Genomic DNA, 23,487 nt, shown 5'->3' with positions numbered 1-23,487 from the left:
TTTTGCTGTCTGTATGGTAAAAGTTAAACAAGACTTGCATAGATGGTCTTCCCTTCATTTCACTTTAGCTGGAAGAATTAAGACTTTCAAGATGAATATCCTTCCTAAGCTTCTTTTTCTATTTCAAAACATTCCAATATACATGAATAAATATTTTTTTAAGAAGTTAGATTCAATCATAACCACGTATCCAAAGGTGATCCTACAAAAGCCTAAGGCAGAAGGTGGCATGGTTCTACCTAACTTTCAAATTTATTACAGGGCAGCAAATATACAAACTATTAAAATCTGGACATTGAGACAAATGAACATACACAGGCTTGGTCCGCAATAGAAATACAATCCTGCAGTACTTCTTTATATTCCTTGTTTTGTATCCCAATAAGTACAAGTTATTGCCAATATGCTACAATATAACCTAATTGTGCTTCATTCATTCAGAATATGGAACCAATGTAGGATGTACTTCAAGACAGAGAATTTCCTATTTGTGGCACCTCTGCACAATAACCACCTTTTTCCACCCTCTCAAACGTAAACAGTTTTTAATGTCTGAAAAACTTTCGGATTAAATCACTTAGAGACTTGTACATAGACAACATTTTTGCATCCTACGAACAATTACATTCCAAATTTAACTTTACAGCAACACATTTCTTTCACTACCTCCACTGCCCCATTTTGCTCACCTCCCACCAACCTCTATTTATTTAGGAAAATATATTGATCAATCTTAAGGACTCAAGATGCATTTCTACATTATATAAAAACCTTTTAAAGTCCCTCCCCTCTCTTTCAAAAATCCCGTAGTACAGTGGGAAAAGGATCTCTTACTCAGCATTTCAGAAAGGGAGTAGAAGGCAACCATGCACGGAATTCACTCGAGCTCGATATGCTGAAAGCATACAATTAATTATTCAACTTAAAATTATACATTGAGTGTATCTGTCTCATTTAAAATTGTCCAAAATGTTTCCAGGTCAAGATCCAACCTCATTGGGCCATATGTTTTGGATGTGCACCAAATTAACATCATTTTCCACCAAAATCAAATGCCTTTCAGACTGCTTTGGAGTCACAATCCCTCCTAATCCACTAAAAGCTGTGTTTGGTGTACTTCCAGATGGACTTAAAGTGGAGAATGACAAACTGTAATTTCCTTTACTTCACTATTGTCACTTAGATTTATCTTGCTCAACTGGAATAATCCTAATTCACCGCTTTTAAGTCAGTGGTTAACTGGTGTTATATATTACCTGAAATTGAAAAAAGCCAGTTCTCACTTAGAGATTTTGTACAAAACATCTTCAAAACCCTGCAGGATCTAATCAATAACATTTTCGAATAAGCATTTCATTTGAAGTAATTGATTCTTTTCCTTTTTATTCTATCTGTTTATCATACTATTAAAGATTTATTCTGTTGGCCTAGTTCTCTTTCTCAGGGATGGGGGTTGATTAGTTTCAAACCTAGTTTTATAAAACTTGACTTGCTTGTATGGAATGTCATTTGATTTTAATAAATTCAGTACAATTATAAATAAATAAATAAAAATCAATTCAGTACAATTATAAATAAAGAGTGTTTTTGCAAATATAGACCACAAGTTTAACCCATTCATTTTTCTTAGCAAAATTAATTTCTGTGGTGATATTGTTCACTCACAATAAAATACTAAAATAAATAAAATTAGCTTGACATAATACATTTTTAAACTAATAAAATATTTACACAAAATGTTTAATTGTGATGCTTATGGCAAAAAAGAAAATAAAATGCTTATCATAGTTGCAAGGCAAAATTTTAATAAAATGCTCATGGGAAAATTTATCAAGTAGATACAAGGCTTACATGTTGAACAACTTTATGTATAACATTGACAAATTTGTCTCTAAAGCTGACAAGCCTATTGGTTATCAGGAAACAAATGCAAATTCATCTTTATGTGTTGGTTTTCATGATAAAAATGTGAGCTGCTTTACAAAACACAAGCTTGCTCAGAGTCCACACTCGGACAAGGAGTGTCTGTTTTAAATAAATATTCTGAACATATTAAAGCAGATTCTTTTAATTTCACTTGGAAACTTACACCCTACCATTCCTCTCCCTGCACAGGATGACTCCTCAATTTTCTGTTTATTACCTCACTTGCTTTAATGTGAAAGCCAATATTCTAGTCTGCTCACTGTTGTAAAGTCTGCTTGGCTGCTCCTGGTTTATACAAAGTTCCTGCTGCAAAATGTCATGCATACTTCCTCAGCTTCCATTATACTGTTAAGTAAATAAGCACTGTAACTAAATTACCATAGAACGTAGAAAAGAAAATACTGAAAAAATAATTTTTTGAGATTGATGCTGTGATATGATACAGCCTTTGAGAAAGACTGCAGCCTTTAGGACAGGAAATTAAAACCAAGTAGCTCTGTAACATTTCCTATCTGAGACTAGTGACACTAAAATATTCATGGTACAAGTGCATGCAGTGCTACTGACAAGGAGTCAGGATTAACACTCTGTCAAATGAAGATTCATTGGAATTCTTGGTGTATATTTAACTGTTTGACTATACTCAAATGTCTGCTTCATCCAGTTCTAGAAGACGTCCTACTGAGAATACTATGGGAGATGATTATAATAATTTTAGGTTGATTATGGTGAAGACTGCCCTTGAAATAGAAGGTCAAGTGATTAAAAAAACTTCCCCCAGTAAAAACTAAGAAAAATAGAATCATGCTGAGTTAGGCACAATTTAGATTAAACATTTCCTGCAGTTTATTTCACTTTACAGATTGGAGTTATCTGTAGGTGGACTGAGACTGATTTAGAAGTTCTAAATCTACTGGTACTAAACACTTTGCAAGTCAGGAGTGCTCATGTGTTGTCTATGTTAACATGGATTTACATCAAGGATTCTGTTTTTCTTCCAAAGTTAAAAACTTGATTTGTGAGTTTAAAATGCCCAGTTTTCATTCTCTGGATATGTTCTATGATGGCACGATTTCTTGTACCTGCTGCCCTGAAATGAAAAATTCTGATTTGTAAGTGAACAACTTAATTTTAAACTTTTACTGCTTAAGTAAAAATGTTAAACATTAACAGGATTTACAGAGACATCACATTGGTTTGACTTAACCATACTCCAAGAGATGGGGTAGCTGAGGTAATAGTTAATTGTAAGGTGTTTGTTCACAAATTAAGTTACCTGTCTGTGAAAAGTATCTTTTTGTTTTAATGTACAAGTTTCAGGAATAAGTAATTGAATAAAATCAATTCATAAGTTACCTCAGATCATATTGTCCTGAGTCAGATGTTAGTAATGTTATTCTCCTTAAATAAATCCAAGACATATGCAAATATAATTGTAAATGCTAGAATATGATTGATTCTTTTACTTACCTGGGATTACAACTGGTTGTTTTTGTTGAATGATTCTGTACTTTATGTTTGCTCTTTACTTAGGTGTTGGAACGGTCTCGTGATGTTGTGGATGAGGTCAGTGTCTCTCTGCGTCTTTGGGACACATTCGGAGATCATCACAAGGACAGGCGTTTTGCATATGGCAGGTGTGTGTGCATGCTGTGTTGGTTATTATCTATAAGAAACAAGAAGTGAAGAAATTCTGCTTTGCTGATCATTTTGGGGGTAAACAAAGAGATGAGCACCTGAGCAAAGGTAATTTAAATAAATTGTCCAGTAGCTTATTTTCAAAGTCTAAGCAAATTTATCAGCATGGATACCTAAAAAATAAACTGCGATGAGTATATTTTATTACAGATTCATCTTTCCATTCATCCAAATCATAGTGAGCTGGAGCCGTTACTTATACACGTACCTACACTTTCTCATAGTTGACCAATTTAGAGTTGGCTTCTAACTAAAGGAAAAATGTCTAATTTTTCTTAAAAATATTAAGTGTTGTTTTATATAAACCTTCATACAACAGTGTCAATATTCCAAAGCAACAGTGTAGCTTAAGAAATATGAAACCTAATACTGTTATCTGTTCAATGTTACTATTATTAAGCAGATTATCAGGGACTGAAATGTTAGGGACTGTGTGTTTGTTGTAATTGAGAAACAGTGAGGCTAATGGGTTTTAGACCAGCCAGTTTTATAATGTGGTGCTCTCTGTACCCTTTACAGAAAACACTTACTTAATTAGACTGGAAACATTCCTTGTTCTAACTGAAATATGATATTCCTGACATTCCAGATAATATCTTTTATTTTTGTATAAAGTTTTGAAAAATGTATTTCATACAATAGAGTCTATTACATTATTTACATCTGTCATTTATTTGATTCACTTCTTTGTTCACATTTTTCTCATTTAGTTCTTTCTTGATTGTCATTGAATTATCAGCTAACATTGTGTGTGTTGGAACTGTGTTTTCTCACAAATAATCAAACACACATATCCTTCCTTTTTATTTGAACACAGTTTAAATTTAATGTTGGACATTTTTGAATTAAAATACTTAGAATTGAGAAAACAAGAAGTTTCATGCAGTATACATTTAATGGAGGAAACAGGCCTATGATTTAAGGTATCTGTTGCTCTGAAAACCAAAATCAACAATATTCTTTAAGGACTAGGAATAAAAAACACTAGGGGCCTCATGCATAATGTTGTGCATAGAATTCGCACTATAACATGACGTAAGCACAAAAGCTGAAATGTGCTTACGCACAGAAAAGTCCAGATGCATAAATCTGTGTGTACTCCAACTTCCGCGTTCTTCCGCTCCATAAATCCCGGTCAGCGTGAAAAGTAATGCTCGTGCACGTGCGTGCTGTCCCGCGCAAACTCCTCCCAGAATTACGCCTCTTTGAATATGCAAGTCAATATAAATAGCCCTTAAGCTCAGTGTTCTGTAAAAAGACAATGGGAACAGCACGGGGGAAAATATAAGAATTTCAGCAAATACCAAGTGGAGGCAAAGGAAAAACATACTATTTGTTGATTTAAACAGTTGAATAAACAACAAAAGGAAGTTGATTGAGTGACATAGCGTGTCGGAGAAACTCGAAAGCTCAAGTTCATAAAGTCACACAGTGCCAAAATATAAAAGAAGTCACACATCAAAGTCGCAGTGAAAAGGCGAGTTGTAGCCCATCGTCTAAGCTTATTAGGGTACAGACAACAAAAAGCACAAAAAGCACGAAATGTAAACTTTAATCTCGAAATTTCCACTTTAATCATGTAGATTATTTTGTCATTAAAGTAGAACATCATAAACTGCATCTTAAATTCATTTAATTTACTAGTTTCTCAAATCCCATCGTAACTAAAGTAGCACGTTAAATGCTTTGTTTTGTATTTGATCTTCAATGTGCTCTGTGTGTGTGAATCACTACGTGCTTCCGTTCTTTCTCTTTCTCCAGCAGGACACAGAATCCATTACATTTGTGATATTACAGCTCTCTGAATAATTAAAATACTGAGATGTATACGTGATATCATTTTCATGATGATTGGAATGAAAGCATGTTAATAAACATAGAAACACGATGGCGCAGTGATTGTTCATGCCTCACACAAGATGCTGTTGCGCCATGCGCAACCTTCGATGCAATAATTTATTGTAGAAGTACGTACTAACCTCCAATTCCTGTCATAACTTTTCTTTCCCCAAATACCCAATCACCACACAATCAGCTCTGTATTAGACGTTAAGCCATAAACTTAAAACGACGATTCTTCAAAACTTTTAAGGAACATTGAAATATCTTCATAGCACGTGTTTAATTATTCTATCCATCTATCCTTCTAGTGTCACGCCAGCCTCAGCAAATAAACAGTGCAGAAGGCAGGAACAATACGTGAACTTGCTAGCGCTGCGGCACCGTGTCCTCACATGTTTAATTATTAACAATACAGATTATTTAAATGAAGTTAAAGTTTTATCTGTATAATATAATCAATATATTTTGCTGCATTTCATCTTAAAAATGATATCGTCATCATATGTAAATATGCGCTTTATAAAGTGGCGCAGGTTATGTAATATTATAACTGTAGTGCAAGTTTACAGTGGGGTAATTGTACTTATAAGTACAAACAGTTCTACAAGGAGCAATTGATTAAGTGCGTTTATAGTTCTTGGGATGAAACTGTTTCTGAAACGCAAGGTCCATACAGGAAAGGCTTTGAAACGTTTTGCCGTGGCTTTGGCAGCATGTGCTTGATGCTGTATACCGATAATTCTCTTTCCGATCAGCTGCTGCTGTGATTACCTACTCAGATACAGTGATATAAATACTCCCGAGTGGTGCAGTGAGAGTAATATGGAAAAAGATGATCCGCTGTGGCAACCCTTGAAGGGTGCAGCTGAAAGAAGAAAAAGAAGAAGATGGTGCAGTGAGAGTTAAAGTGCTAAAGCAGTTATGGTATTTGGAATACTATGGCTATTCCCTGGGCCATTATATTGTTACAGGTAATCTACAATTGGATGCATTACACTAATAAACAATATACGGTTAGTTTCACTGTATTTATAAAGCCGCGTCAGAAATGTGGTTCTAAGAAATAAAGGGTAACCACATAGGAACAGTAGCACTGCTTTGACGTCTGCAAAACCGAGCGGAGAACTTGCGTACGACAGGGTAAGAGGTACAGTGGAAAAGTGCATGGCTTTACGCCAAGTGTAGGTTTTATACATCACGATTTGATTGTGGAAATGTTCTTATGCAACATTTCTGTGCGTACACACCATTTATGCATGAGGCCCCAGGTTAGGATGAAAAAAAAGACCTATTTAGGCTTTGATAATTGGCACCATAAGCTAAAAAAGCTAAACAGAAAAAATATGCACCCAAAAAACAGTTTATATCACCTACCATGTTTATATGCTATGCCATAAAAAATATTTTATCATTCAGTATGCAATGCTCCATATGAAAAATTTACCTTACCTTGAGCTCAGTAACTGGATATGCCATTGTTAACGAGAGCTATTAATCAGTATTTTAAATATGGCAAACATATTTTGGTCTTTTCCTTTGTGCTTGTGTTCCTTTTTTTGAAGAATCTGGAATATTTCCTCCATGATAGCAAATCCTATAAACTATAGGATTATTAAACTATTAAACTATAATGCTAATACCACCATGCTTGACCTTTGGTTTGGTGTAGAATTCAATCTTAATTTTTTCTCCAGACATAATGTTGTAACCCATGTTGATTTAAAAAAAAAATATATATATATATTATTTTGTTACTCTTGAAGATTAATCGCTCTCTCAACCATGTTTCATTTGAACAATGATGTTCTGATTATGTATTATTAAATACAAATAACCTGTGGAAATTTTATCAGATATACAAATCAAAGTTATGGGTTATTTTTGTCTGCAACAGGGCAGCACTTAAAAGAAAACTGTTCTGGTGGCATTGCAAAGTACCATCCAAGCCTGACTGTGGTCATTTGCTTGGTCACAGTGATGTAAAGTATTGAATAAGAGAAATTGATTGAATCAGTGATAAATAATATTTATAGTGTGGTGAACGGCTGGGGGTGGTACCCAGCCAGGACGCCCAGGAGGACCGGAGGAAGGCTTACGCCTCCTCCAGACCACGAGGGGGCGACTGCCCTGGTTGCACTGGGGGCCACGGGTGCAGAGCTTGGAAACTCAACTCTGTAGGGGCCTGTGGTCACCGCCAGTGGGTGCCCCGGTGCCTGAAGAGCCCTGGACCTCAGCACTTCGCCACACCAGGAAGTGCTGGGGGGAAGAAGACTTGGGACACCCGGAGGGCTTCTGGGTGCGCAGCCGACACTTCTGCCACACAGGGGAGTGTCCGCGGAGGAGTGTCGGAAAGCAGCTGGAGCCCATCCGGGTTGGTATAAAAGGGGCCGCCTCCCTTCATTCAGAGTCAAGAGTCGGGTGGAAGAGAACTGGAGTCCGGAGAGAGAGGAGTGGAGGCGGCCAGAAGGAAGGCACTGGAGAGTGAGGCCTGGACTTTGGGGGATCGGTGCTGGAGGCACTGGGTTGTGCACTGGACAAAATTGTAAATATTTTATATAATAAACGTGTATTGGGTGACATAACGATGTCTGTCTGTCTGTGTCCGGGCCACGTTCCACAATAGGCATAAAAAATAAAGTGAACAGAACAAGAAAAGTAAATATTTTGGCTTCAACAAGTAATATTTCTCCTAACTTGGGATATTGCTTCAGTTTATTGTTTGATAGGGTATTTCGCTAAATACGCTTGATAAAAGTTGTTGCCACCAATATGATGTTGTAATTATTAATTTAATGTTTTTTATCATTATGAAAACAATCTGTTTTAGTGGACAGATGTGAAAGGAACTGACAGAAGTTAATGAGTATGCATGGCAATTAGTAATCAGGTGATTACTAGTAGCCTCTGTACAACCCTGTTTGAAAGCATCATCACCTTTATTTGAGCTTGGCCTGAAAATCAGTCATGCTGCCACATTAACAATGAACACTTGGAAAGTGCAGAGTGTGATTTATCTAAGAGGAAATGCTAATTCACCTCTATAAATATCTGCTTCCTGTTATTATAATCAATATAAAGAAATTAATATTCTGGAAAACTTTGTTGACAATGATAATTCTTTAAGCTGACCATTGCTTTTCTTCTTCTTTCGGCTGCTCCCGTTAGGGGTTGCCACAGCGGATCATCTTCTACCATACCTTAAGCTGACCATTGCTGATTGCACAAAAAAGTCATTGCATTTAGATATAATGTATCTACCATATTCTTAGTAGGCAAATGGTTGCTGCTGTTTTTCTTAGTATGTTTGCTGTTCTGGTTTGGGCTTTTTGTAGTCAAGACGCTTGTTTTCATAAGTTGTTTAAATCAGGATGCTATTGTCTGCAGTGTTTTTCACAATCTAAAAAGCAAATCAAAGTTAATTTCAATTCACAAGGTGCAAAACAGTGAAGTTCAACTATGTGACAATAAAAAGGGCTTCTTCTCTATAAATTATATTTAGGTATGAAAACCATTAGACTTATGTATGAATCGTCTGTCAGAGCTAGCTTTCAGTTTTTTCTTTTTCATTTTTTGTGTTAATTGGGGTTGTTCAAATTGTGATATTGGTATGTTTAATTCTTTACAAGCTAAGTAAGAAAAGTCCACCTGTGGAATACCTTGATACCTTGATATTTTTGACTGCAAAGTAATGATATTTTATCATATCATCACATTTGTAAATACACTAATTCAGTATAAATTCAGCTTTGCAGTTGTAAATGGAACTATATTACATAAACTTGTGAAAACTGCCTTCAATCGGACAAAAAGCAAAAAAAGGCTAGTTTTTTTAATGTTAAAATAAAGAGTACATATAGAATGGATGAAATTGAAGGAAACAAATAAAAAGCAAAACATTTGTTAGGTGATGATAATCAATAAAAGTTGGTACCACCTCATTTAGAAGTGTTTTTCCTTTCCTTTTTGTAGCCCCTCTCCTATTATTTATTTATTTATTTTTGTTCTCGGGGCATATTTTTGAATTTCCAATCTAAAGCAGCAATTGTTAACACTACCATAAAGTATGTTCTGTACAAATATAGCTTTCAATTCATGTCAGCCACTACTGAAAATAACACTAGGCTATGTTGCCATTACTATAATCTATAATCGGTGTGTGTGTAGAAGAAACAAATGTCAAACAACAAGGTTGTCTGCTTAAAACACAATTCACTTTCATCATTTACAACAAAATTAATGGCATTTTATTACATTTCAGCAAAGACAGTTACAAAAAGTCAGTGTCACTCATACTAATGAACAACATTTACATACAGTATGTTGAAATTCAAGTTATAAACATTCCTAAATGTTATAAGTATACAGATAATGTAAAATACAAAATTTGAATCAATTATAAAACACATGTTCAAAACATATCTAATTATAGATTTATTTTTTTCTTTAAACAGAGTAACATTATGCTCATTTAATACAGGTGTATTTATTGAAGTGAAATGCTGTAAGGTATATGGATACACAAGGCACAAGATAAAGGGTCTGGGGCATCCGAAGGCAAACTCTGTATATTAAAGAACACAAAAGGTGTAAAAAAGAAATGCATGGTACTATACAAATTTCGAGATGTGATTTCTCAAGACGCTCTGCTGGCAAGATAGCGTTGGTCCCCTCTAAGAGGAATGCTGGGAGGAAGAGGCAGGCCCAGGTGGTCTTACCACGGAAGTGATGTCAGAATGGGAGAGGTGTCAGTCTTCCTTTCTGCAGAGGGAGAGGGAGAAGAGTGTTATTAAACAGTGCCTACTTGTGTCTTGGCAGTAAATCACACCTCAACTCTTAGGTTGTTCCCCAAGTACACGCGTGTGATAGTACCCACCCATCAGCCCAGATCCAGCTGATCAGGCGACCCAAGCCATGAGGACATGGCATGGAGAGAACCCCACCAATGTTGGACTTAAAACTGGAAAGGCTGCAGGTCAAGAAACCATCTGGTGATGTGAGAATTCTACTCTCTGTGTAAGGCCATCCACTGTCAAGGGAAAAATCAGGGTTTATTAACACAGGTGTTGAAGTCAGGTCCTTTTTTAGGTCACAGATTGCAGCTTCCGACATCTCATCCCACACCACTGCATTAGGGGCCCCTTTCTTTGTTAAATTCATTAACACTGGAATCCCTGGTGCCCATGAAGAAACTTTATACTGTATATACCCACGGATAAGTCAGGACTTGATTTTTTAGTATAATTTCTGGTATTTTATAATGTCGCTTGAATAAGTCTAATGCGGAAAAGTCACGCTATTGGTACAGAGAGTAACCACGGAGTAACCACTGCCTTTTTTTTCTATGTGGGTGCGGCAATGCGCTGTATCAGCGTGTGCTCCTAACTTCTTTCTCTCTCTATTGTGCCTATGTAACCACACGGTAATACCGAACTATTCCGAAGCAATGTTTGCACTGATTTGTGGATTTTGTATCTCACACCCTTATACGCCTTTATCATAAGAGCATCCCTTATCTACAATGGAGCGTGGAGGCAAGAAGGTGTTAAAACAAAAAAAAAAAGTGTCACATTTTTGAACGTGCGTACAAGTCGGGGTCTGATTTAATGACTGATTTTTCAGGTTTCAAGACCCGACTTATACGTGAGTATATACGGTAATTCCGGGCCACCTTAAATTCCTTTGCATCTCTCCATTACTGTTGTTTGTTTTGTAAAAGTGTCGATCAGTACAAGCAGCAAGCAGACTGCTATCCCATCCCCTCACCGCCACAGCTTAAGTCAAGCAAAACGTTCTTCCAGCTCAAGGCTCTATCTGAGTGTGAGGTGCCTGAATTGTATAGGGTTAATACAAACCGGATTCCAAAAAAGTTGGGACACTAAACAAATTGTGAATAAAAACTGAATGCAATGATGTGGAGATGGCAAATGTCAATATTTTATTTGTAATAGAACGTAGATGACAGATCAAATGTTTAATCCGAGTAAATGTATCATTTTAAAGGAAAAATATGTTGATTCAAAATTTCATGGTGTCAACAAATCGTGGAATGGAATGAATGTGATAGCAGGCTGCTTGCTGCCTGTTCTGATCGACAAATTTATAAAACTTTTACAAGACGTTTATGGAGAAGTGGCAACGGAATTATTTAAGGTGGCCCGGGATTAAGAGTTTTTTCAAGGATTCTAGTGTTAAAGGGGCAGCCGTCTTGGTGAACTGGGGTACAATCGGCGATAATACCTCGCTTAAACCTATAAAAGCTTGAATTTTTGCCACTTGATTTTTGGACAGGGCAAGTTAAGTATGGCATTAACTTTGGAACTTTGGGGATGCACAGTGCCTTTACCCACCAATTAGCCCAAATGTTTAGTCTTGGTTAAACCAAAAAAACATTTTTTGCATTAATTTTTAAGGATTTTCCTCACTAAGTGTTAGTAACACAGCACATATCTGCTTAATATGTTCCTCCCAGGTGCCGGAATAGATGATATTGTCATCCAGGTAGGCAGCACCATAGGTTTGGTGGGGTCGGAGCAATCTGTCCATCAGATTCTGAAACGTGACGGGTACCCAGTGTAAACCAAATGGGAGGTCCGTTTACTGCCAATAACCACTCAGGGTACTGAATTCATTTTTTTCCTTTGCGGATGCCGTTAAAGGATTTATCTAATACCCTTTCGTCATGTCAAGTGTGGTCAAGTACTGTACCTTTCACAGTCGCGCAAGTATTTCATCCACTCACGCCATGGGGTAGGCATCAAATCTAAAAACCTAACACTTGTTCCATTTTCTTTTAAATTACAAGTTGTATTAGATTTTAAATATTTATATCTAAAAAGTTAAAAGCTATTGTAAAATAAATTAATAATATTTCCCTAAAGAAGGGTTACTTTTAATAATTCAAAATTTGATAATCTGTAAGTTTTAATATGATTGCAGTTCCCCACCATTTGGTTTTGGCTCTGCCTGTGTGTTTGGTTTCATATGGAGGCTATCAGTAGAAATTGTGCCATATTCCAAAATTAAAGTGTAGTCAGTAACATTTCTACACTTTCAGTAATCAGGATTACCTAGGATGCATTCATTTTCATTTCAATAACATTTTAATTGATGTTTATGTTGACATTTTACTGAAATCCACATTAAGAGCTCGACAATTCTTGTGAGCCCGCAGGTCACATTTGTTAAGAAATGTGGACATTATTTGTTGGTGACTGACTGACTATTTTTAACTGTTCTTTTTATTTGAGAAACTGCTAGCTTATCCCTACATGCATTTTATACTTTAATATTTCTTAAGAAGGATCACAGTGAGCTACTGTAGATTTCAGCAGTGGGCAGGTTATCACTCTGGAAGAGTGCACAGTAATGCATTACTCACAACAGACAATTTGGAGTGGTCATTTAACAGCATGTCTTTGGACAATATGATAAACCTCACATAAAACTGAAAAAAGGCATTTTTCTAAAAAGTAAATCAAATTATTTTCATAAAATGGTACTTTTCATGGTGCCTGGGTACATATTTAGATGTTCCAAGGTGTTTCTTGAGCAATAGAACCTTGTGTCAAATTGACACTTGGTTTGGTTTAGTTCAGTTTAAACAGCACAGATATATTCAATAGTTCTACCCCCAAACAAGCAAAATAAAAATAAAAAAAAAATAGTAATGGTCTGATCGATCAGCTGTCAATCTAAATTGGCAGATTTTCTCTTCTGATGCCTCTATTGGTGATTGATAAATTGGTCAATCTTACGTACAATTTTTCCAGCATATGCTTTCTTAAGCTTTAAGGTAATTTAGTCATAATACTCTTTTGTGCAACATATTACAGTACTTCAGAAAGTGCATGTGTAGTTTTGCTGCTAGCAGTTTATGAAAACAGTGTAGGTTTGTCAAAAGTATCAAAATTCAGGTAAGTATCATTTTTTAACATTTTAAAATTACAACCCCAATTCCAAAAAAGTTGGGATTCTGTGTAAAATGTAAATAAAAACAAAATGCAATGATTTGCAAAATGCCAATCAACATACCAATCAATGCAAAGAATTTTAAGAGCCATGTTTTTTTCTAAATTACGGAAACATTAATAAATAACATGTAAACTGTTGAGTTTGAAGTAGTGTTGTGAGTTTTATTTTTTCCACAGGTTATAAGGTTTTTTTTTTTTTTTGTAGCTAGTTGAATGCATAACACATCAATACAGCAGTCTGCAATTAATTTTTCCTGGGGGCCAGTTTTATTTTGTGCTGTTCATTCGGGGCAGTGCCCTTTAGCAGAAGGGCTCTCTCAATTTTTTAACACATGCCACAAAGTATGCTGCCATAGCTGTTAAGTTTTCAGTGCTAATTTACATAAACAGTGGTGCAAATCCTCCATGTGCTCATATACAGCGTGTGTTTAGTATGTGAGGGTCCAACAAGAGCACACCTCATAGAAGAGCACATTGACATCCTACTATATTATGAAAAAAAATTGGAAGCTACAAAGATGATATATTTAATTTAGACAAAAATGCAATGTGCAGTGTATGTTTTATGCAATTTCTTTATGTGTGTTAGTGGTCTATTTGTGCATTACTTTGTTCTCAGTAATTGTTTTTACTTAAATTCTTAATGTTTGTTTTAATGTTTATGTATACTGTTTTCAAAAGATTGCATTACTTATTCAGTTAACATTCAATGACATTTTGTTAGCATTTCATTGTAATACCTCAGTAACACTATTTGTTTTTTTAGTATAATTAAACATTTTGACCGTATTTAATCTTTACTTTTATTGTCTACACACCTTTACTCTTATATTTTACAAAAGAGTGCCCTACTTCAAGTATTTGCATTTAATGATTAAAATTTCTATTATTGGTTTTGATCAATGTAAAGATTTTAATGCATATAGAATTACAATTCATTAAAAACATTCTTATTAAGTTACATTATATATTTTATTGGGTATTGAAATTCAGCATTTTCTAGTATATCAAACAACCTTTCAAGTTAAAAAGTCAAATATCAATTTGTTAATTACGATGGGTGTAATATATTACCTAAATTAATCAAATATTATTTAAACATCACCTGAAAATGTATTTTCATTTTACTTGAATGAAGTTTGATAAGAAGACACATTCAACAGACTTTAAAAGATTTATCTGTCATTTACTTAACATGACTAAAGTTTGCCATAATGAGTAGTATTTCAAGTTCAAACATGTTACTTTTATTATGCTATGGTGGCAAGATTCTGTATCCTTTAATGGTTTATTTAGTAATTTGACCATCAATGTTAAGTTGCAATATTTTAGTGCAGAGTGCATAGTATTATTTTTAAATCCATTTTAAACAAATTGAGAACTTACAGTTATATCCTAATGTGTAATTTATACTGTACATAAAGGTTTCTAAGAATATCCCTGATTCCATGTAACCATGAAGCAATGTTTTGTACAAATTTATAGTATACATTTACCTTTAAAAGCAGCTTACTGTTTATAAAAATGAGATAAGCCTTTAATTATCCAAAGAAAGTTCCAAGGTGCTGTAAGATTCTGGCATTGCATTCGTACTTCAATCTAATTCCAAGCCACTCTTGCAGTCTTTTACATCTGGGCTGCAAGGTTAGCTGCTTGTTTAACGTGGCTACATCATTTGTACTGAGTCGAAGGCCAGACATACCGTTCATACCATTTTTTTTTTTAACCTAAAGTTAGACAACTGTGATAAACGTCTAAGCTGCTTCGATACATTTTTGGGGTTTAAGGTTATGGCCATCTGTCAGTCACTTGGAGCTGCAGCTTGTCAGAACAACACTGGCCTTAATGCTGAAATAAACCGTAGCTGAAATGTCACTAAAACGCAGGGCTTATCCACACTCATACAATGCTAATTTAGATTTTCCAATTCACCCCATCCCGTACATCCTTTTGATGAAAAAAGAAGCCAAAGTGTATCTAAATACACCAGAAGGATATGGTCAATTTCAATAATAGACAGCATTCAGGACAGTAATTGGATTCAGTGTCCCTAGAGCTGTGAGGTTTTTATAACATTTATCATAAAGTGTCTATTATATATGGATGGAGGTAGAGCAAGACTATATGGTAGTAATTTCAGCTTCTATGACTCAAATAAGAAAATACCACTTCTTTAAAGGAGAACTGGGTTAAAATGTTTACTGGATTACAGCTTCAGTTAGCTCCATAGATTAATTTTTTATCCAACATGGTGAATTTAACCAGATTATGATTTAGATTTATTCAGCTCAGTTTGCCTTACATCTGTTTTTATTTCCTTTGCAGATCAGATGTCGTGGTACTTTGTTTCTCACTTGCCAATCCTAACTCCTTGCGCCATGTGAGGACGATGTGGTTCCCTGAGATTAAGCACTTCTGTCCGCGAACCCCCATCATCCTTGTGGGCTGTCAGCTGGATCTCCGTTATGCTGACCTTGATGCTGTTAACCGTGCACGTCGACCACTTGCCAAGTGAGGATCACTTCAGTTTTGCATGAATGTTGTTTAATAATAAAGTCTAGCGCCAGTTACAAAATTTCCACTTTTCATACTACTTTAGGAAGTGTATTACACTTAGTTCTGATTATTTTAGACTTACAGTACTTGCTTTTCTTATTGAGGCGTGAGCCAAGAAAATGCTAAACTGAGTAGTGCAAGTCACTGTATCCCTTGTGGCTTTTTCTGCTGTAACTGAGGATATTCCAGACACTCTTAAGTCCAGTCAAGACATGTAATTCCTCTAGTTTATCCAAAGTCTGCCCCTTGTACAGCCATAATAGGAGGCTGGCTAGAAGTCACCTTTACTGGCTAGTCTTGATCTAAGAAGCAGCTGTACTGTTTCTTAGACTTTATCTTTTGCTAAGTATCTTAAACTGTGACATAACGTTGGCATGGCAGAGGTGTTTGTGTGCATAATGATCCTCAGAGCTGTATTGCCTAGAGTTGCAGTATGTTCTCCAAATAGTGTTATCCATGGGAGCTTGGTCTAAGGAGAGGACCATGATTAAATATCAATCCAAATGCATTACTCTCATAGTAATCATAAAAAAAATCTAATAAAACCTCTTGTTGAACAGTGACACTATGAACCCACTCCCAGAGTCCGACCTAGTAATTTGCATTGGCGAGTGTCTGTTTGCTTGGTGATCCTACATAGCTCAGTCATTACATGGACTTATTGTGTAGACCCCCCAAAGGTAAAGTTTAAAATCATGTGCAAAACCAGTTGGATAACAAGCAGGAGAGGGTTGGATCCAGACACTTTGAGCTACATCATTTGTATGAAAATATGCTATATAAATAAATATTCTTGTCGTTATTTGTACTGTTTAATTTTGATAAATTTGGTGCCAATTTGCCTGCCTTTATTCAGTATTAAGCAACAAATACTGATATTTTATAATGCTTTGACTTCACTCAGTCTATAGCCTTGGATTGTCAATGCCAGTTCTTTTATGTGCTGGGTCCACATTTAATTGTTAATTGTAAGTCTTTATTATAGGCTATGATCTCCAAGTAAAAATTAAAGCTCTTTACTTAGGACTGTTACGTTATCTTAATGAAAGAAAAAAATATTCTTTGTCCAATCTGCACCAGATAGCTATACTAGAGTCTGCACAGTCATAAATTATGATACACATTGTGTGTAACCACTATGACTGCCATATGATTTAGTCAAACCAGTTTTCAACTTTTATTTAATTTGAAAATGGAATTTTCCAGGTTTGATCTGTTGCAGCACATCACACATAATTGCACAACATTAATATATTTCAGGCGTTGTCTGGTCATGATTGTTATTACGGTTACTTGTTTTTTCCCCAATAAGAATGCTATTTATTGAAGATGGTATGGTGACGGGATCTGTAGGTTTGATAATGTTGTGTTATTTTATTTTGTATTTCTTGTTGTATTGCTGTAAAATAAAAAAGCAGGAGTTTGTTTTCAGCACTGGGATTGGCCAGTTAATCTGAAAGTTTAAATAAATGTTAGTATCAAGTTTCAAATAAAATGCTAATTTTCCATAATAATTAATGCGATTGTTTTTTGATTTTCCTCAGGCCCATCAAGCCAACAGATATACTGCCACCAGAGCGAGGTCATGAAGTAGCTAAGGAGCTTGGTGTTCCCTATTATGAAACTAGTGTGGTTGCTCAATTTGGAGTGAAAGACGTCTTTGATAATGCAATCCGCGCTGCTCTAATCTCACGTCGACATTTGCAGTTCTGGAAGTCCCATCTGAAGAAGGTGAAGCGTCCCTTATTACAGGCACCTTTTCTGCCACCAAAGCCACCTCGACCTGTTATCAGCATCCCTGAGCGTTCCCCTCATGAGGGTGTGGCACCTGCCACCTTGTTCTGTGTACCCATCTGCGCTGATGTCCTCTTCCTACTGCAGGGAGGTACATACCGCATCTTTGCCCATAAGATTTACTTGGCTACTTCTTGCTCTAAATTTTATGACCTGTTTGTTATGGATCTGACAGCTGCAGACTTACATTTTGAAGATGGTGAAAGAGATTGTGATGAGCGGAAAGGAGTAAAAGAACAAGCTGCACGCACCAAAAGTTTGGACATTGATAATGACACTTTAAATGGAAATAGCATATCCCACACTCATGGTGGGAACCTGAAGACTTCAAAGAGTGACAATGCCCTTCCTGACAGAGCTCAGAACCAGGGTGGCACTTTTTCTGCTAAGAACCTCTCTAGCTGGGGGAGAGGTTTTCTTAGTGTGTGTCTGGAGCATGTTGAAGACCCAGTTACCCGCCGAACTAGGCTTATGACAGTTGTGGCTATGGATTCTCTTGTTCTGCCTGGTCCCTTCCAAGTTGTCTTAGAGTATCTGTACATGGGTAGCTTGGATGAAAACCGTGGTGATCTAATGCAGGTGGCCACTATTGCAGAGCTGCTGGAAGTTTTTGACTTGCGCATGATGGTGGCTAACGTTCTCAACAAAGAGAGTTTCATGAACCAGGAGATAACCAAGGCTTTCCATGTCCGTCGTGCCAATCGTATCAAGGAGTGCTTGGTGAAAGGCACCTTTGCAGGTCAGAACTATGTGCTGCGTAGTGTCTGACTGTCTGTCTGTGTCTTTTCTGTGTGTCTGTTTGCCTTTATAAGGGACATGTCTTTTATTCTCTCCCACTAGCAGCCAGCCTGCTGTACATATATGCCTGCATGGTTCAGTGGTTGCTGTTTGTGAGACCTTTGGACTGTGTCACTAATCTGCTGTGTACCTGAAAGCCCAGTCTGTTTTCTGTGGATCATCTCCAAGTTTTCTGCAGGTTACCCATCCCATCGTTAGCTAATAACAAGTCTTCAAGACAAACTGCTCTTGGAGACCACTTTGCTATTTCTCTTCCTCATCCCTGCTTGCTGTTTTCTCATTTTAGAACTGCTTCTTTTCATGGAGTGTGACTCTAGCGGTAAGTATCTGAGGCTGCTCAATGAGTTCATCTCAGATCAGCAAGAATTAATTAATCTTAATGAGAATCTTGCTTAATTATCTCAGTTTTAGATTAATCCTACATGTACAATATTTTAAATGAATTGCATTTTCTGGGAACTCAACTTGTTTGATTTTTATGTATTTTGCCCATAAATGTACTTACATTCACAAATAATCATTAAAATGCCATTCGGGCTAAGAAACTCTGTTTTGGATTAACAGAAGCCACTTACGCTCAATCGGTGTAAATTTAGTTCAACAGATTGCTGGTGACAAAGCACAGAAAAAAGTAAGCAAGTTTAAAAAGGGCATCTCAGCTAATGGTTTTCTTCAGGATAGCTGGCAGAAGAACAAAGAAAAAATAGTTTAATCATTCTGAAACAGTGCAAATGATACTTGCCTACAAGAAAAAGCTGGCAAGCAAAAAACTCAAGAGGGAGCTCTGAAGATACAGGAAGAAATTGTAGAAGCTATATTTTTGGAATCAAAGATCATTAAAAACACTCTAAGCTTTTTTAAATTCTTCAACATTCAGATATTTTCCACCCAGCTGTTAATTTATTTTTTAAATTAATGTTTTCATCATCTTGTTTGATCAAGGCACCACCCAGATACAATGTATACCCCAGTATCCCAGTCCTGGATGGGATGCTAGTCCAACTCAGGTTATAGAAATACAGTGGAACTTTGAGTCACGAATGTCTCTGAACACGTACAAATCGGGTTATGACCAAAAAGTTTGCTAAACTTTTGCATCTGTTCACGACCACACACTCGGGTGACGAACAAGCCAGTTTCCCTTCCGGTTCATACGCGCTGATGATTTATGCACGTGTTCAGTATCTCCCTGTGCAATCTCTGTGAACTCTTTGTGCTCTATTTTGTTTCCCTTCCGGTTCGTATGCGCCGGTGATTTACATACGTGTTCAGTCTCTCCCTGTACAGTACATTGTTCTCGGTCAGACGTGCATCGAGCAGAGGGACTTTGTGGTATAGTGGGTCCGCAGCTGACATCAAGAGGCCAGTTTTAAATAAATAATCGCCGCGATTGCAGCTTAACGAGGGGGCGTGGTGGTTGATTGCTACAGCTGCCACATCCTCTTCATAAATACAGTAGAAGCACGAGGCGGCTAAAGGGAGGAAAAAGAAAAGAAAGACAGAGACTGCGGAGTGAGGAAGTAGGCAGGAAGCAGTGTGGAAAGTACTGGTGTGAGTGAGCGCATGCTTGCAGGCAGGCAGCTGGACGGTGAGCCCAAGCAGGGTGTTTTGGCCGACACTCAGTGGGGCAGAAGGAAGTGGTCGGTCCAGCTGAGCGATCAAGGAGCTGTAGTGACCAGAAGAAGGATGGCTGGTCGCGTAAGGCTGAGAAGGCAGTTAAAGAATCCACTGGGCTTGTATTTAACTGCTTCGAACATTGTTTTAACCTCGTTGTATTTAATGAATACTTTTTTCTATTGGATTTTAACCTCCACTTCACTTCTGTTTTTATGGGATTTATTTATTGAAGGATTCTGAAAGCACTGCACTTTATTTAATTTGGACATTGTTTTTGATTGTTGTTTTGTTGATTTTAATAATAGCACTTAGCACTTTTTTGCACCATCTGATTGCTCCATTGTAGTGCCTCACTGTCGTGCTCATCGGTAACATTACCGACGGAAGTGAGAGGGGAGCATGCAGCGAACCCGCATCGTCACAGACTTTACCTCAAAACTGTAATCCCCTCTTCACCCAGTTCCTCCTCACTTCCTTTATGCCAGAACTCGCCTCATGCAAGGTTAGTTTTCTTGGTTGTTTATAGTTAGTTTTTGTATAAATTACGGATTTTTCAAATGTTCATTTTTTTCCCAGTGCTTAAAACTCATTGAAAAAAAGTGTTTACAGCGATCGGTTCGTAAGGCTATAGTGTGAACTTTTGCAATGTTAGTTTTCTCTGTTCAAGGTTTTCTCAGTGTTATTCAATGTTTTTACATTTAGTTTACTATTACACTGTTCATTCTATGGTATAATTAACTATTTTTGTGCTTAAAAACTTAAAAAAAATATATATATTTACATACAGTTCGTATGGTCTGGAACGGATTCATTGTATTTATATATAATCCTATGGGGGAAATTGCTTCAGTTCACGACCAAATCGGTTTACGACCAGAGTTTTGGAACGAATTATGGTCGTGAACCGAGGTTCTACTGTATACTGTACACACCTATATTAATTAATATCAGGTCTGTTTAGAAATTCCAGTTAACCAAATGTAAACACCTTTAGGATGTGGGAGAAAGAGATAAACAACATACAGATGCATTGGAAATGTGCAAAATCTACACAGAAGGTGTCCATGTCATTAAACAAACTTGGGTCCCTGAAGCTTTAAGGCATCATTGATAAACCCCTGCACCCCCTTGCCCGTTGGGAAAATAAAGTGTCATCTGCTTTTCTTATCTTTATATATAATCTTCATTTGGATCTTGATCTTTGTCTGCGAAAGAATTAGAAGAAGAAGCACTAGATGGCATTAGAGAGACAGCTAAAACATAGGCATTGCATTAAGAATCTCCTCCAGGCTTATACTACTGAAGACTGTAGTACTCCAGTCACAACTCAAAACACAGACATTCAAACTAAACAAATTGTTGTACTTTAAATTAACTAAAGAGATCTTCATTTAGATCTTGATCTTTGTTTGTCCGCGAATTCCATGCATGTGTAGACCACCTTCCAGTTTAGTACGTTTTTGTTATTCACGGATGTCAACAATGTACCAGAATAACGAAAGGGGTGGTGGACAGTGTTACGCTGGTTAGCTCCTGAGGCCTGGTTAGAGAATGAGATTGCCGAAGATAAAAGGTACGTGCCTACGTAACATATGAATGAAAGAAAGACAGTGGGTAAAATGAATGACAACGTAACAGCACGTTCCGGGAATTTTTATTGTTACGTTGTAGCCGGCGAGTGCTGCGCGTCTCACAGTTGTACCGTGCCTTGCTCACGTCAGTGAAGTGATCCCTATTTATGCTTTAAAGAGCCTGGATACCTATGTGCCCCCTTATAACCATTGCTCCGTTTATATTGCCTTACTCTTTGGATTGCCACAAAGCAACCTGCGAGATTAGAGAAAGGTTGAGAAGACATCGTGAGAGGAAATAACAGCGTCGTGAAAACGAGACGGACTGTGGCAGAAATGCTCCTACACCACCACATAATTAACTATTCGGACAGTGATTCCGAGTAAGCCGTTCCTATTGAATCAATGTCCAAAGGTTTTCCTTTGTAATTTTGTTTCTTTTATAAAATATCATAATGCTGTGCGACGAATGGCCCAGTTCACGATTGGCAGCCGCGTTTAAACTTTCAAATATGTATAGAAAACACACTTACATTTTTGAATAAGTTGTACTGAAGGTTCTACAATGTCTCTTAACTTGACAGGGCCAAGACCTATTAAATTCTTGTCAGTGATCATGACTACAGTTGATAGCTGCAGCATAAAAATGATGAGTGTATGTTATGAGTATGTATGTGTATGAGTGTATGACCACAACTATAGCCATTACCTACCCAAATATATTTAATAACTAATTTTATATACAGGTTAATTTTATTTACAGAAAATTAATTACCGGTACTTCTGTTAAAATTATTGTTACTACATTCCCAATCTTCTGTGAAAATAAGCATAGTCTGTTCAAAATCACCATTTCAAACTGAAATGCAATCTCTACTCAAACTTGACTTTCTACCATAACCAACAAAAGAGAAAAATTAAGTTTTAGTTTGACTTCCATACCCTGGCTTCTAAAGGTAATACCTAAAGTACCCAAGGTTAAGAAAAACGATGACCTAAAAATATGCATTTCTGGAGCTTCAGGCAAGTTTCTGTTTATAGTATCAGACATGATAGGTCTGCTCAAACTAAGGATTTTGTTGGTGTAATTGTTAAAATTATTCAATATGGTAATTATAAGTAAATGTACACTGTTTTCCTTAAGACCATCAAAAAGGGGGAGAACTTTATAATCCAGTGTTTATTATGTTGAAAGAAAAAAATAATCTCTTCCATTTTTAGGGTTTAGTGTAAGGCATTAAAACTCATGTTTTTGTCAATATTTGGCATAGTAAAATAAATATCAGTGGAAAAGTATTTAGTACAACTTAGGACAGACTGGCACTGCCTGTTTTTCTGTGCTTTGGCACAGAAGTCCTTTGTCTGAGTAGCAGCTGCCAGCTGCTCATAACTTCAGCTTAAGTTTCAAGTTCTCTACTGGACCTCTTCGAAATGCGGTTTCTGGGCCTTATCAGATAATGGTGATTAATTACAAAAATTAAGAGAAGAGATGTCTCTGTGATGCACTATTTAAACTTTTGGTCAGAAAACAGAGCCATAACTCTTTGATTTTCAACCTTGATGGACAAAACATAGCACCAGCTGTGAACCAAAAGTTGGGCTTATGAGACTATTGACAAAATATCAACTTCTTCCTTTTTAAGCAATCACAAGTGCTAGATCTGTTCTCTGTGTATGGTCAATGCTTTCATCCTCACCATAACTTCTGCTCCATA

General features: G+C 36.6%; 1 protein-coding gene across 2 annotated transcripts in view; it reads left to right on the top strand.

Annotated features, from left to right (window-relative positions):
- Positions 1-23,487, top strand: part of rhobtb4 (Rho related BTB domain containing 4) — a 183,300-nt gene that overhangs the window by 61,392 nt on the left and 98,421 nt on the right. For both annotated transcript variants that reach the window (XM_039759073.1, XM_039759074.1), the window contains exons 3-5: positions 3,460-3,563; positions 15,762-15,947; positions 17,537-18,525. In XM_039759073.1, coding sequence (XP_039615007.1) covers positions 3,460-3,563; positions 15,762-15,947; positions 17,537-18,525 — 1,279 coding nt within the window. The remainder of the gene's footprint in view (positions 1-3,459; positions 3,564-15,761; positions 15,948-17,536; positions 18,526-23,487) is intronic.

The sequence above is a fragment of the Polypterus senegalus genome, chromosome 7 (genome assembly GCF_016835505.1).
Source record: "Polypterus senegalus isolate Bchr_013 chromosome 7, ASM1683550v1, whole genome shotgun sequence".
NCBI lineage: Eukaryota > Metazoa > Chordata > Cladistia > Polypteriformes > Polypteridae > Polypterus > Polypterus senegalus.
Note: the sequence above shows the minus strand (reverse complement) of the source record. Positions and strands in the feature narration are given on the sequence as shown.